The sequence below is a fragment of the Clupea harengus genome, chromosome 5 (genome assembly GCF_900700415.2).
Source record: "Clupea harengus chromosome 5, Ch_v2.0.2, whole genome shotgun sequence".
NCBI lineage: Eukaryota > Metazoa > Chordata > Actinopteri > Clupeiformes > Clupeidae > Clupea > Clupea harengus.
Genome location: NC_045156.1, coordinates 9298305 through 9314643, shown reverse-complemented (window position 1 = coordinate 9314643; position 16339 = coordinate 9298305). Strand labels below are relative to the sequence as shown.

Sequence of the window (16339 nt, the reverse complement as noted above, 5' to 3'; positions counted from 1 at the left end):
CTGTTCAAACTGGAACAAACTCAGTTTGTCTCAAGTACCCTACACCTGGTAGCCTTACGTATATACATTTTGATCCTTATACAGAGCAGACCTCCTTTATACAAAAAAAATTAAAATAAAATTAAGAGATCCAATCATGCCAAATCATGCCAGCATTTACAGATTCACATAGACAGCGCATTAATCAACAGCCCTTTCTCAAACCAGAAGACGTTAAATCACTAAATGTAAATCCAGGCAGCCAAGTGCATTTCTGAGTGTCTTTCTTTCCTTCTCGGACCCGGTAGATAAATTACAGAAAATATGGCTCCTTCATCTTGGGCTGCTGGGCTGCGGAACTAACTCTCAATCTGGACCTTTTCATGGACGGAGCCACATTACCAAGGGGATGGGACAAATAAGGACAAACAGCAGAAGAATTACACCCGAGCAGCAGGACGACAGGGGTGATCTACACTTATCTACCCGAGTTTCCTTTATCAAACCCCAGCCGAGAGCTAATCCAATTGCTTGAGCACTATAATGAAGGGAAGGTCAACCAGTTCATCAAAACCCAGCTCCACTCAGGAAGCAATTCCATGTGTTTAGTTTGGATAGAGATTATGGGAATCTAGCAAAAACAAGGCAAGATAACACAAACTATATAATCTCCCTGTGACGGGTCTCCTGTTTCACTATGGAAACACACACACATAGACATGCACACACGCACGCACGCACACACACACACGCACGCACATACACACACATGTACACCCACGTGCACGCACGCACGCACGCACGCACGCACACACACACACACACACACACACACACACACACACACACACACACACACACACACACACACACACACACACACACACACACACACACACACACACACACACACTGCAGAATTCAATTCAGAGGAAAATACAGTCACAAACTAATAACTTGATACCATGATAACCACATGCTTTCCACATGTCCCTTTCCTTCTAGAAAGAGTATTTGGACTCCAACAATGATTTGTTCATGACAATGATCTACTCCGACAGGAAATCAGCTTGCCTAAACACACAGCAATCTCTCATTGGCATTGGCTCATCTTGGACTGGAAATACATAACACTATGTGGCCGACATGCACAAGACCAGGGTCGTGTCCTCTCCTACACAGGCTCAGTTGTTGTCTGGGGCCGTACATATAAAATGGACATATCAATTATGTTCTTCTAATGCAGATGGATATTTACTGAGGGTTATGTTCACTGTGTGTTTCATCATGTGGCTAGTGGAAGTATGTGTTAAATATGAACCACTGATATCTGTGTGAGTTCTGACATAAATCTGACATGAATATCAACGTTTCTCTTGCCATCGGAAGAAATACAGATGCAGTCTTTCCCACAGTCACACACACTCGCAAACACAGAGAGTGACGCCTAATAACTCTTGTGGAGGTTATAGTTGCAATACTAACAAAACACAAATCTCTCCAACATAAACTGTCTGAATGTACTCCAAATCGTGCGTGCTTTAGAACACTCACTGGTAGCTCTACACGGCTAGATTCTAGAGAAGAATTCGACCAGCTACACCCATCATCTCTACCCCCGACTCCACCTCCGCCTCCCATCAGACCTGAAGGGTGTTGACACTAACCTGGCGCGCAGGTGTGCCCGTCCTGCAGCAGGACATGGCCGGGGTGGCAGCCGCACTGGTACGAGCCCCAGGTGTTGATGCAGATGTGGTGGCAGAGCCGTGCGGCGTACTTCTGGCACGCGTCCACGTCCCCCGTCTCCTCCAGCGAGTTGGCGCCGGCGTCCTCGTTGTCGCCCGCGGAGAAGGCCTCCTTGGGGAACTTCCTGTCAGACACTGGGAGGATGGGGAAGAGTGGAGAGAGGGAGAGAGAGAGGGAGAGCGGAGAGAGAAGGGGTGAGGTGTGTGTAATGCAGCAGATGTGACCGGGCGGTGCTGATAATCACCATTACACTTCCCTCTGATGTGTTTCGTCAAACTGAAACACCACATCTGCTTTACTCCCACTCTCTCTCTCTCTCTCTCTCTCTCTCTCTCTCTCTCTCTAACTACATTTCCATCTCTTTCTGACTTTCTCTCTCTCTAACGCTTCCATACTCACCCACTCTGTCTTTTTTTTTCTCCCCTCTATCTCTCCCTCACACTCCCAATTACCCTAACACAAACACACACACACCCAGATGCTCACCCTCTCTCTTCCTCTCCTTTGCTTGCAACAGATGTTGATGTCAAACATCTACCTCTCCACCTGTCAATCATCCTCCTCCTGCACGCCATCCCATAACCCTGGCGCTAATGAAACAGTGTAGCGAGTTAATGAGCAGCTTGTCTGGAGCGTCACGGTCGCCGTGGCAATATGCGTGCGTGTGTGTGTGTGTGTGCTGGCCCGTGCCTCCCGCCGTACGGCGATCGCCGCCGAGCCTGACACAATAAACAGCGCCTCCTCGGCCCAGGCATCCTCGGTGCCGGAGGTAAACATTTCTCCCGGTCATTACCTGAGTGTAAATGCCATCAGAGCGAGGAGGAGATTAGCTCCTTCCACCTTAATTAATCATGCTTGGCGTGAGGCGCGGGAGGGAAAACCATTCCCCTCCTGGTTATAATTACTCCCCCCCCCCCCCCCCCGCTTTTTTTTTATCCCACGCTTACTGTTTAAAACCTTTAAGGTGATGAACAGGAGCATCAACCCCTTCCCACCCCCGGGTGCTGTCCCGTACATATGCAGGCATTTTTCTTTTGGGGGGGGGGGGGGGGGGCAGTTCTCCCCTTTCATTTCTGCAGGTTAATTGTGTTTCTTTCCAGCAGGCCTCCATCACTCCCTCTCTAGTCATTTATGGGGAAAGTAGCCGAGAGAAGGGAAGGGAGAGGAGGGAGATCATTGGCTAAGGCTGATCCAGAGCTGTGCAGTGCATCATGAGGAGGTGTCTGATGTACGGAGAGAGGGCAAAGGTCACTTTCAGATTAGACTTTAGATTCAGAAGTGTTCCTTTTCCTTTTCTCATTCTCTCTTAATGTTCCCCTTGCTCTCCATTCCCCATTTCTTATTTGTTCTCATTCTCCTCTCCCCTCTTTCTTTTCCCTTTACTCTCATTCCTCCTTTTCTTCTTTCTCTCCACTGCCTCTCTATCTTACTCTCTCCATCCATGTTTATGTATGACTCTCTCTCTTTCTTTATTTGTATTCCATATGCTCCAAATTCTCTCTCTCTTTCTCTCCTCCTGTCACTTTCTTCTTCTTACTGTCATCTCTCTCCTTGTCCTCATTCGGGGTATTTCAAAATCCCATTTGTGTCCATTTATCCATAGCTACCTCTCTCTTTTACTTTACCCCTCCCTACTTCCCCCTCTCCATCTTTCTCTCTCTCTCTCTCTCTCTCTCCACTAAAAGTAGAGGAACAATGGGACAATAACTGCTGCTCTCTGAGTGTCGACAGACGGTTTATAGCAGCGGCACAGTGCCACCGAGCAGAGAAGGGGACCACAGGAACACATCACCGACTCCACCACCGCGAGACGTGCCACAAACACTGAGCAGAGTACAGAACCACAGGAACACATCACCGACTCCACCACCGCGAGACGTGCCACAAACACTGAGCAGAGTACAGAACCACAGGAACACATCACCGACTCCAAAACCGCGAGACGTGCCACAAACACTGAGCAGAGTACAGAACCACAGGAACACATCACCGACTCCACCACCGTGAGGCGTGCCACAAACACTGTGATCGAGAGCCTCCAGAGAGGGGCTTCAATCAGGCACGACGACTCAATCCATCCCTGCTTCCGTCCCCACAACTAGTCATCACCCACAACAACAGAGGGGCAGATCACTCGCCAATCCCCATACCACTCCAGGCTGACAACAACAGCAACGTTATGTCCATCCAGCTTGTTTTTCAATGGGGTTGGACAGAGAGAAGAGAGAGAGAGAGAGAGAGAGAGAGAGAGGAGAGAGAGAGAGAGAGAGAGAGAGAGAGAGAGAGAGGGGATTAATCAGTATTCCTTCACCATAATGCATCTGTTGAGAGGGTAGTGGTGTTGGTGGAACTGAAATGGCCCCTGGCAATAGATGCTCTCGCTGCCCTCCCCGAAAAAAAAGAAAAAGAAAAAACCAGAAAACAATGAAAAGAGAAGAAAAAAAACAGAAGGAGGGAAAAGTTTTGTTGGCAGCGGGGAAGAGACAACAGCCCGTGCGGCCATCTGGTCCTGATTCATCCCAGCTTGTGCACATCTTTCTGCCTTATTCTGAACGGTAACGTGACACCTGACCAATCAGCTCTGGGCATCTGCCTCCTCGTGTGAATCTATCAGAGGGGAAAGTAGTGGCGGGGCCAGCGTGGTCACACACACACACACACACACACACACACACACACACACACACACAAACACACACACACTCTTCCACATGAAAAACGAAGGGCGTTGCCGCATCTCCCGGCCAAAACATAAGCAACAGCAGGACACAGGCCGACAACAACGTTTGATCAAACTTTTGACAGGCAGGCTTTGATATATTTGTCGAGACACAGATCTGTGAGAGTTGAAACTGCTCAGACGGACTTGGAATGCCAGAATACACAAAAACTGAAAACCAGGAAAACGTCATGCAATGAGCCCATGAGCAAACTCTCACTCCCTTACACACACACTCACACACACACACACACACACACACACACACACACACACACACACACACACACACCATTCTATTTTGTCTCTGTCTCGTATTCAGTGCCGCTGCTAGCCATTTTGGTGCCCTAAGCCTAAGTCCTTTATGATGAAATAGCATTAGACCAAGGCTGCCCAATTTGGGGCCCGCGCTCCGATCAGAATCAGAGTCAGAACGTCATTCGTTAATCAGCATTTTAACCCATTTCGAACAGGGCCTCTGTCTCAACGTCCTATGTAACTCAGACTGGTTGCAGTTCACTGCCTGGCCATAGTTTTAACATTGTTTTAGATGGGTCAAGGGGGGCGCTATTTACCTCTTGCCAGATCCATAACTTTGCAGCTAAAGTTGTAATTCCTGGTTGCTATGGTTATCTAGCTAAGGCTATGGTTAGCTAGCTAAGGAAACTTTTAATAACAAACGATTTAAATGGAAGATTTCCGTTTGCATGAAATGATAGCTAGTTATCTAGCTAATGTTATAGTCTCCTCGATTTAACTTCTACAATAATAATGGGTGCCTGTGACACTTCGTATGAACGAATTCATATTCATGAGTTCATATTCACACATATTAACACCAGTTCATTATGTGTAAAGAATGCTGATATGAAATATGAAAACAACCAGTAGTCAATGTGCAAGCTTCCAATTTAATTTGATTTAAGATACTCTATTTGAGTTGGGGCAGTCTGTCCTTCAGTCGAGGCATGATGATCTCTCGCTACAAGTTTGACCTGTTCGTGTTGGCGTAACAAATGCTTGTGGAGTCAAGTGCAGTTGAGAGGCGCTTGTCTCCAGGGCACAGATTACACTTAACTGTTATATTTTTCTCTTTTCACGGATACAAATAAAAAAGGCTGTGATTGGAATACGGGACTGGAGCTGTCCCTGACGGGACAAATCAAAATCACCCATAATATTTCGGGATGTCCCGGACAATTCGGGACGGTTGGCAACCCTACTTGCACCTAACATATAACATATTTGAGTGTGCTAACATTAGCAATAACGTCAGCTAGTTCGAAGTGTATGCATAGGCTAACAATTAAATTAGCAGCACATTCCCCGTATTTAACAATGATTACACATGGACTTACCTGAAAGTGATGCACGGGCATCATCTCGCAGTTTATTTATCTTTCTTTTGTCTGCCCCTGACTCCTGTTGTCTTTTTGAGGCCATTTTCGAAAAGCTGACCTAGCCTACTGTCAAAGTTCGTCAGGCCCACTGAGATAGGAAAGGGCACCCACGGCAAGCTTGGGAAGTTGAGTGTGGGGGGGGGGGGGGGGGGGGGGCACCAGCGTAACTTTTTTTAAGCAATTAAATATATCTCTTGTTCTGCCTGTTTTGTGATATACATGCCTAAAAGGTCCCTAATATTTCTATACTGAAATAATATCGGCATTATAATTATTATAACTATGATGATTTTTCAGTTGCCTATTTTTTGGTGCCCCCACAGGAGTTGGTGCCCTACGCACAGCGCGTAGTGTGCGTTATGGGAGCGGCGGCACTGCTCGTATTGTTATTCTTCAGAGCAATCACAACATTTGTCATCACATAGGAATTATCCAATCGCTCTGTAAAACCAGAAAAATGACATTTGAATCTGTGATCATCTCAGTGACCATGCCAAAGGAGCTGGCATGAATCACTTACAAATCCCACGTCATTATAACAACGTCAGATTGTGGTCTATCCAATTCCATTCATCATGCCATTACATGAGAGTGTTTGTGGTAGCGTGGAGGAAATTAAAGGCAACATGAGCATATCTTTTGATGTAAGAATCATCTGAAGTACAGTTGAAAGTGGCGGGACACAGTTAGCCTGACCGTCTGAAATGCCTAATGTAATACAAAACCAGAGGAAGATATTGTTTGGTCCAGAGAACCCAAATACTGTCATGCTTCCAAAAGGATCTCAGTGGTTGTAAGGAGATAAATGCTTTCACATTTCATCTCCAGGAGCTCTATTTCAGCTGTTTCAAATGCAACAAGGGAACAGCAACGTGTCTCGTATTCATGTGAGGAGCCTGGCACCCAAATTAAAAACTAGTTTAGCTTTTTGGGTCAGGTTTTTTTCAACAATGAATTGCTGCTTAGCTACCAGTCTATGCTATGCCAGGTAGCTATCTATGTAGCCAACTATAACGTTTCATAGCCACAACACACACGCAACCAATTTCGACCCGGCGTTTTTTTAACTCTCCCATTTTCGAATATGAACAACACGTCTTTACATAATTTACAGACAGAAAAAAGTGTCTCAGTGTGAACAGCCCATAGTGCAGTCTATAAATCAATTCTGGACCTAAACCATTCTGTGAGCTGAACAAGGGCCTACTGCTGTTAGACTCCTAGGTAACACTTTAATTAGATAGTCTTCCTACAGAGACTTTACAGATGGTTTGTTGAAATTCAAGTTCAGTCTTTTTAATTGTTTCTGAAGCGTATGTAGATAGCCTATAGGGGGCCATCCAAATAAAGTGTGACCGACCCGACTCATGACTTTGTCTCTGCCCACCTTTCTGTGGTGTGGTCGCGGGCTTGGGCATCTCCTTCCTCCTGAGCGTGGGTCCTTCTGGTCCGTACCCCCCCGCCCCCTCCTCTTCCTCCTCGCAGCAGGTGAGCAGGATGTGGCCGCAGGGGTAGTCCAGGTGCTGGTGGGCCTGGCAACCGAGACCCGCCTCCCGCAGCTGTAGGCCCAGAGAGCAGCAGCTGCAGCACTCCTGAAGGGACACGACACAACACACACACACACACACACACACACACACACACACACACACACACACACACACACACACACACAGACACACACACACACACCCATACAAACACACATACACACACGCACAAATATCCAGCAAAACACATACTTCATTACTCCTGAGAGGTACAACAACACACAGAGAACTGCAACACATAGCATAGTCTCACACACACACACACACACACACACACACACACACACACACACACACACACACACACACACAAACATATCACACCACCACGCAGCATATTTATTTTCTCTCTCTCTCACTCTCTTTCACTCACTCACTCACTCACTCACTCACACACTCACTCACACACTCAAAACATTCAGCAAAACACATTCTTCATTACTCCTGAGGGGTGCAACATAGAACAGAGGTTTACACAACACAACACTCTCTCACACACACACACACACAAGCTCACTTTAACACAGCTCCTAAACCTCCCTCTGCACAACAAAACAAGAAGTCCATCTGCATTACTTTATGACATACAGCACATATAGCAGCGGCCATACCAGAAATGTCTTACACCCCAAAACTTATGTAGAGAATAAATAAGAAACAACTGCACAGCACAGAGCTCAGTAGACCGAGTAAAGCCTTGTGATCACACACACAAACACACTCACACACAAACACACACACACACGCACACACTCACACACACACACACACACACACCCACACACACACACACACACACACACACACACACACCACACACACACACATTTCCATGGCATTCATTGTGATGTGGACACCCCTCAAAAGGGATTTGTTTGGGTTTAGGGCATTGCTTGTGGGCATAAGCCCGTAAAAGCTGCTGGAGCAGTTTGTAGTAACTTTACAGCACCCAATAGCCTGAGTTAAAAAAGACTCTCTTGAAAGGGGACATTCCTAGATTTCATCAAATTGGCCCGTAACTGATCAAACGGACATGCATTGCAGCATCTCTGCAGATCCTCCTCAGGTGCAGCCATTGTGAGGTGAGCTGTTTTTCAAATGGACTACCTCTTTGTCTTCAGCAGCCCCCCTTCCCCATAGCCCACTTACTACAGTCCATTATAACATGTTACAGCACAGTAGAAGGAAGCACATATCACACCTACCACCAGGTCACACAGTAAATCACAAACTGGGCTATTCCAGTCAGCAAGGCCTGTGATAAGCTTTATGGTCATTACAAGCCAGGACAGAACATTACGATCAAAGGTAAATTAAGAGTAGATGCAGCTCAGATTAGGCACAGACCTCCTGCAGGTCAGGGACCTGTTCCAGGCAACTGTTTTTCGGTAATGGATGCCACAAAGCCCAGTGCGATGGATCCTCATACTGCATCATAGTGAGAAGTTATATAGTAGAGTTGCTGGTAGCACAGTTGATTACTGTCAGACACAAGACCCCATACAGTTCGCAACATCTGTCCCACTAACACATAAAGGGTGTTACACTTCATCACAGCGCCACCTGCAGACTTAACACCCTGCAGCACAACAGCTCGTCAGGGCACTGCTGTTACAACCTGTAGTACAGCACAACAGCTCGTCAGAGCACTGCTGCTACAACCTGTAGTACAGCACAACAGCTCGTCAGGGCACTGCTGCACAACAGCTCGTCAGGGCACTTCTGCTACAACCTGTAGTACAGCACAGCAGATCAGCAGTACTACATGATCTGTTAACACACTAGGGTCTGGAGCTTCAACAAAAACTTGATCAGTTTTGTCTTGAATCTCAATTAAAAGCTGCACACCACTTTATCATACAGCCTTAAACCTTAAAACCCTTTCATCCCCGATAAATGTACTGACAAATAAAATAACAATTTACAAAGTATCTAAAATAAGTGAACACATGTACCGCTCTGCTATGCAACTCAACAGAGAACCACAGCCTTTAACACACACCAGACCAAATAGCCCGCAAACAAACATGCAACAACCCACAAAAGAGCTTAACAGATTGTCCCGCCGCCACAAACCCAAACCTAATACCCCTAGACTGGCAGCAATGGATAAACACAAGATAATGTTGGGAAACATGAACCTAAAGGGCTTTGGAGAGTGGTCTGGGGTGGTGCAACGGATAATCTGGCCCAGAGTGCAACACGGCTCACTGCTGATAACAGGGCCTGATTTTTTTTTGTGGCCACAAAAACACGAGGCTGCATTGTTGCTTGGAAAACACATGTTGAGCGCCTCAGCCAAGACAGTGCGTCTCTCTTGGCCTGACAGTGTCTGCATTCGTCCTCCTTCTACATCGAACCATACACTCCGCTATTTTAATGCCGGGCAATTTTTTCAGTTCCAGGGACTTAAAAAAACGCACAAATGCCAGAGCAGTAAAACTCTCTCTCAGACGCGAGTAAACTCTGAATTAAACAAACCCTAAACGTCCCCTGTGAGATGTTCACAGAAATATCTGAAAATAAAATCTCGGGGCAAACGTTGGTTTTGTGAAAATACAATACTCTGGCTATCCAAAACATTTTAAGATTTGCACTGAAAAACATAAAGCTGAGAGAAATTCAGAAGTTACCTCACAGGCATAAAAAATAAGGGGGCAACAATGGCCTACTGTATGGTGGCCAACCCTGTCCTCAATCAGGTCACTGCACCAAACACTGTTCATGTCATATACTCGCAGTCAAACTGAAATGTCAGCATCGGGGCACATTTGATGAATCAATCCTTGTGTGCCTTGCTGTATGCTATCATGCTGGTATAGCTTAAAACTGTGTTTTTTTAGGGCTTGCAACACCAGGGGTAAACGGCTGCACTCCCAACGCTGACATGAATAAATAGCTATTTGTGACTTTTGTGTGAACACATCAAAGCACAGACAAACTGGAACTTACATTATATTGATATTCAGCATTTATTGACCCTGATTCCCACAAGGGAAACACTGAATTAGAGCATGAACCCTTTGGAATGGCAGGCCTCAGGGGCTGGCCTGCAGGGCGTGGGCGGGACCAAGGGGTATGTGCTGTATGATTGGCTGTGTAGGAATCTCTCCTAAGTGCTGACTGTCTAATGCCTGTCTAATGCAAAGTCCTTGTCGCAGATGACGGTGATCACCACGGAGATAGCACTCTGCTCTTATCTCAAGAGAGAGATAGAGAGAGAGAGAGAGGGAGGGAGAGGGAAAGGGAGAGAGAGAGAGAGAGAGAGAGGGAGAGAGAGGGAGAGAGAGAGGGGCGCTTATACTTCACTGTAGCCATTTAGCTGATGCTTTTATCAGGCTGGCATCTGTCCAGAGCCATAGATTAGCGGAGGTCTGGCAACCGCAGATAGAAACCAACTCTGGAATCACGCCAGGTCTGGGCCGGATGCGGGCCAAAGTGAGCCGCCACCTCAGACGTCATTCCCCCTCAGATGCCCATGACCTTGGCACCGCCGGGTCCGCACTCTCACAGTGAAGCTACAGCAACTTATCAATCCCATCCTATATTTAAACCAGGCGGCACCGCAACCCCTTTCAGGGGCAAGGGACAGATGCTGTGGAGAAGCATGGCGGGACACTTCAGAGAGTGTTGGCGCAGAAGATCGGACACGCCCGCTGGGTGTGTGTGTTTGTGTGTGTTTGTGTGTGTTTGTGTGTGTGTGTGTGCGTGTGTGTGTGTGTTGTGTGTGTGTGTGTGTGTGTGTGTGTGTGGTGTGTGTGTGGTGTGGTGTGTGTGTGTGTGTGTGGTGTGTGTGTGGTGCGTGCGATGCGACTCGCCTGGTAGGAGTCCTCTCCGCAGTGCCGTCCATCCGGCGGAGCCTGGCAGGCATCCCCCCCTCTGGCAGCGCTCATGCCAGCCAAACACCTGCTCTGCCTCAGGGCGCCCGTGCAGCACTGGTCCTGGGCAACACTGGCACAAGGGACACAAGGACGAGCCGTGGACACTCAAATTAGAAACAGGAGGGGACGGGAGACGCTGTGACAGACTGACGCTGCTCCAGGGCTTAGAGGGATGACACTCTGACAACTGTCAGGTGTGTGTGTGTGTGTGTGTGTGTGTGTGTGTGTGTGTGTCTGTGTTTCTCTCTCTGTGTGTGTGTGTGTGTGTGTGTGTGTGTGTCTGTGTGTCTACAAGGGGTCATTGAGTAAAATGTTTAAATAAATGCTATGAAAAAATGCTATGTGTATGTCCCCCCATATGTCCCATATAATGTTACCTAATGTTAATATGTATATATATATATATATATAATGCAATGTTAATAATACTACACATTTTGAAACAGGTCTATTTAACATATTTCAATCATACACCTGTAGTATTAAAAGGCAAAGTCTAAATCATCTTCACTACTAGAAGTGCTATAAGACATCCAATGCTTCTGCTGTACAGCCATGTTTCTGTATGAGTTTAGTGTAGAGAAAAAGGTGCACTCAACTATAAAGTAGTGATCATTTGTTGCAGAACATAAGAAATGCATGAAAACAGCATGAGGAAAAGTACCAATTAATTATTTAGGACAAATTTTTATTATAGCAGACAATGCGGATGCGTTTTTGGCATTATGCCTTCCTCAGTTCGAGGGACCGCATAGCACCGAGTCACATCTGCTGAAGGCACTGTGTGCTATAATTACATTTGTCTGTTTGTGCCCAAAAAGTAAAAACTATTTTAATAACACACAAAATAGACCAAACAGTGGTGGAGTCCCAGTCATCTGGTTTCTTGCATGACTACCATTTTCTTAAGTTCACATACCACAGATCAGGTCCGAGTCTTATTCTACTTACTCGCCCAGAGCACGCAAACAGTCCTGGAGAGGAAGTCTCAGTCCTCCTACCTACATAAGATGTTGCTGTCGTCAGGCATGGCGGCCATGTGGTTGCAGTGGTGGTTCTCTGAGGCCCATTTCCTGCCCACCTCACAGCATCTCTCCACCTGCCTCATGGCAAACGCACCTAGGCAGAGGAGGGAGCACACAGGTACAGCACAGTCAGACACAGTCAGACACAGTCAGACACAGTCAGACACAGGTACAGCACAGTCAGACACAGTCAGACACAGTCTGCGGTGGAGATTACCGTAGCACGGCAAAGACTCTGATGCATACTGCCGAGCTAGATTGCCCCATTGAGAAGGACGGCACTGAAGAAGTGATCGTGCATAAAATACTCATATTCTGTTCAACCAGAGCATTAGTAGAAAAGCATCCTCGAAAAAGAGTGACAATCTCAGTGCTCACCAAATGTACTCGAGTTGAGTGAGAGAGGGATAGAGAGAGAGAGAGAAGGGGAGAGAAAGAGAGAGAGAGTGAAAGACACTATTGGAGCAGCAGAGTGTGTGAGTATGGCTTTACCCCCCTCTGTGTGACCTGGTGAGTGGGCCTCAAGAGAGATTCTGAGTGTGTGTGTGTGTGTGTGTGTGTGTGTGTGTGTGTGTGTGTGTGTGTGTGTCTGTGTCTGTGTCTGTGTCTGTGTGTGTGTGTCTGTGTGTGTCTGTGTGTCTGTGTGTCTGTGTGTAGGTGTGTGTGTGTGTGTGTGTGTGTGTGTGTGTGTGTGTGTATAGGTTCAGAGAGGGGGTAGGTTGCGGTGATGGTGAATGTGTGTATGACTCAACATGTATGCTGGCGTGTGTGTGTTTGCATATACCTCATAAGTAGCATGTGCATGTGTATGTGTGTGACTGTGTCTCTGTCTCTCTGACTCTCTGTGTCTGAGTGTGTGTGTGCACATTTGTGTGAATCTGTACGGATGATTGTTGGATGCGGTGGTGTGTGAGTCGAACTGAACTCCCCTTCTTTGGTAAAAGTAGCGGTCACCTCCAGTGCTTTGCACGAAATATGTGGAGTGGCTAATTATCAGCGACCCTGAATCAGCAGACCCCACTAATGAGGGGAGCCAAGTGGCTCATTCCGCAGGAGGAGGGAAAAAAAGCACGGCAGAGTCTTTGACATTCCGAACAAGGAGTCGCCCAACCTCGGCCAGACAGGGAAGGGTGGCGGGACGCAATTGTGTGTGTGTGTGTGTGTGTGTGTGTGTGTGTGTGAGTGTGTGGGTTGGGGTTGACTGGGTTAGGGTGGGGGGGATGTGCCTGTGTGTGTGTATGTGTATGTGTGTGTGTGTGTGTGTGTGTGTGTGTGTGAGAGAGAGAGAGAGGGGAATGGCTGAGTTAGTGTGGAGGTGGGGGTGTGTGCGAGTGTGTGTGTGTGTGTGTGTGTGTGTGTGTGTGTGTGTGTGTGTGTGTGTGTGTGTGTGTGTGTGTGTGTATGTGTGTGTGTAAGGGGGAGGGACTGAGTTGGGTTGGGGGAGTATAGAGGGAAGGTGGGCTTGCCGTGGCTGCAGTCGTGAAGTGCTGCGTCAGTGAGGCTGCTCTCTGCTAGTTTTGACACTGGCAGCCCCCCCATCCCCCCTGCTGATCGGCACCCCATCCCGTCCTGCCACTCCTCTCCTCTCCTCTCCTCTCCTCTCCTCTCCCCTCCTCTTCTCTCCTCTCCTCTCCTCTCCCCTCCTCTCCTCTTCTCTCCTCTCCTCTCCTCCTCTCCTCTCCTCTCCTCTCCTTGTCTCGGTCTGAGAGCTGCAGGCTCTGGCAGTCTATCTCCTCTTCAGAGAGCGCCAGATAAGGACGCATGATGAATGCTGGGATGGGAAGCAAAAGCCTCTGTTGTACATTCACTGATCCGTTCACTCCCTTCCCCCCACGCTCATTCACCTGCTCTCTCCCTCTCTCCTTACTCTCTTTCTTTTTCTCTCTCCACCCCTTTCTCTCTCTCCACTCCTCTCTCCTTACTCTCTTTCTTTCTCTCTCTCCATCCCTTTCTGTCTTCATCTACCTCTCTCCTTACTCTCTTTCTTTCTTTCTCTGTCCCTTTCTCTCACTCTCTGTCGATCTGTGTGTGTGTGTGTGTGTGTGTGTGTGAGAGAGAGACGAAAGTTAAGTGAATCCTTGATGGTATGCTATAGTCTGAAGGGAGGCTTTTTGCTTTAAAAGTATAGGATAGGCCAATTTAAACACATAAATGAACACATAAATCATTGAATCGACTGCGGAACATGATTGCCAAAAAATCCAACTTGGTTATTAAAAGGGGAGGGGGACTGTGTAAAGATTGGACTATATGGTTGCTACGTAGCCAAAAAAAAATCCTTTTTGCTCAGGGAATGGACCATACACGTTGTCTGCCATTTAAGCTGTTACATTGCCCAGATATAATTACTCAGACAATGATTATGCCTCTCTGGCAGATAATATAAAGTATCCTTCGCTAAAAATCAACTTACTCATTAGCTGGTACATAAATGATCACCCTATTTGCTGGATGGTGCCATTGCAATGCATGAACTGCACTAAAACCTGCCTGTGGGTTTAATTACGGACTCCTCTTTTTAAAATCAGGCCTATTCTCTCGGGGAAGGCATTAAACTTGTTCTCTGTTTGCATTTGGGAATGCACAGAACAACAACTGACTTAATAAAAACCTACTCAATCGCATGAATAAACATTGTGTAAGGCCCAACCTCAAGACCGACACACGCTACAAAAAAGTAATAGCCAGAGAACTTGCTTCTTTGCTCAACTGGAATACTCAAGGTCAACCTTGGAGCAACGCAACAGTGAAATCCACAGCAGGCAAACATAATTACTCTGGGTTCTGGAGCCCACATGAAAGAAGCCAAGAGTCACTGCCTTCATCTCGCACTATCTTGCTCAGAGCCCTACTTTGAACTGTCTCGATATTCAGTCCCCACCGTGGTGTCGTGCTCTTAGGCCTGGCTAAATAATCACTATGAAGCCAGACAGTCTACAGCAACATTCAGATCAATGTGCGTAATTCATAAGCTGGGAATGTAAGCATGTGTGTGTGTGTGTGTGTGTGTGTGTGTGTGTCTGTGTTTGTGTGTCTGTTTGTGTTTGTGTGTGTGTGTGTGTGTGTGTGTGTGTGTGTGTGTGTATGTGTGTGTGTGTTTGTGAGTAGGGGGGGAGGGGGCAGGTTGCATCTGAGAATAAATCACATTTTCCTCCATACTCTATGATCAGCATGCACACACTGCATACTGTGTGTACTGTACTTCACACAACTTTACTTATGCGGACCTGCAACTTTTCCCAGTCTCTTTTTAGTCAAACAGCAGTCTGAAGATTCCCGTTAGTATCTTCAGGTGTTAAGGCACTCGTATAGGCTTGCACATCTGACAGCAATCCAATAATCAGTTCCTACAGACACAAATGTCGCTGTATGACCCTGATTAAATAGTTTGCAGGTGCAAACATGACATCACCAACAATACAAAATGCCCAAGCTGTCGCACCAATGGAGTGTTAGAGATTCCAATTCCAAGACCAATTTTGGACCTGTTTTTGCACAAGCCGGCCTACAGTAGATTAAAGTCTAAAGGTTAAGATTTAGTCTAATGATGCATTATTGTGGCACAGAATTAGCTGTTTCAGTTGGGTTCATCTGCACAAAGCCAAGATGAGGCTAACTTAAAGAGAGTGTGAACAAAACAATACATTTTCCAATGTACCAACGATAGAAAAGAGTTATCTCTACGCCCTAATGACAGAGAAACACCCTCCTGAACATCGACACCCTGAAATCCTGGAACTAACCCACAGATCATGTGTAATTAGCTTAATCATCACGCGTAGATGTGATTCATTCTCCTGTCCCTAATGATGATGGAGGGCAAATAGAAGAATCCTGCTTTGACATGTTCCTTTGTGTCCGTTCCGGAGGGTGGGACGCTTTATAAATGTTTTAATACACACCCAATGTACTATGCATGAGCCACAAAACCGCGAGTCTGAATGATTGACTAGCCAGAGTGCAGCTGATACTGGTGGGGATCAGGCTCTCGTCTGGTGTAGTTCCAGCATCCATCTGTCATCTGGATGATCTGCCACAG

General features: G+C 46.8%; 1 protein-coding gene across 2 annotated transcripts in view; it reads right to left on the bottom strand.

Moving 5' to 3' along the window:
• fbln2 (fibulin 2) overlaps nucleotides 1-16339 on the bottom strand; it is a 67504-nt gene that overhangs the window by 27099 nt on the left and 24066 nt on the right. For both annotated transcript variants that reach the window (XM_012838500.2, XM_031567596.1), the window contains exons 3-6: nucleotides 12277-12394; nucleotides 11213-11345; nucleotides 7232-7436; nucleotides 1647-1859 (exon numbers count right to left, since the gene is read on the bottom strand). In XM_012838500.2, coding sequence (XP_012693954.2) covers nucleotides 1647-1859; nucleotides 7232-7436; nucleotides 11213-11345; nucleotides 12277-12394 — 669 coding nt within the window. The remainder of the gene's footprint in view (nucleotides 1-1646; nucleotides 1860-7231; nucleotides 7437-11212; nucleotides 11346-12276; nucleotides 12395-16339) is intronic.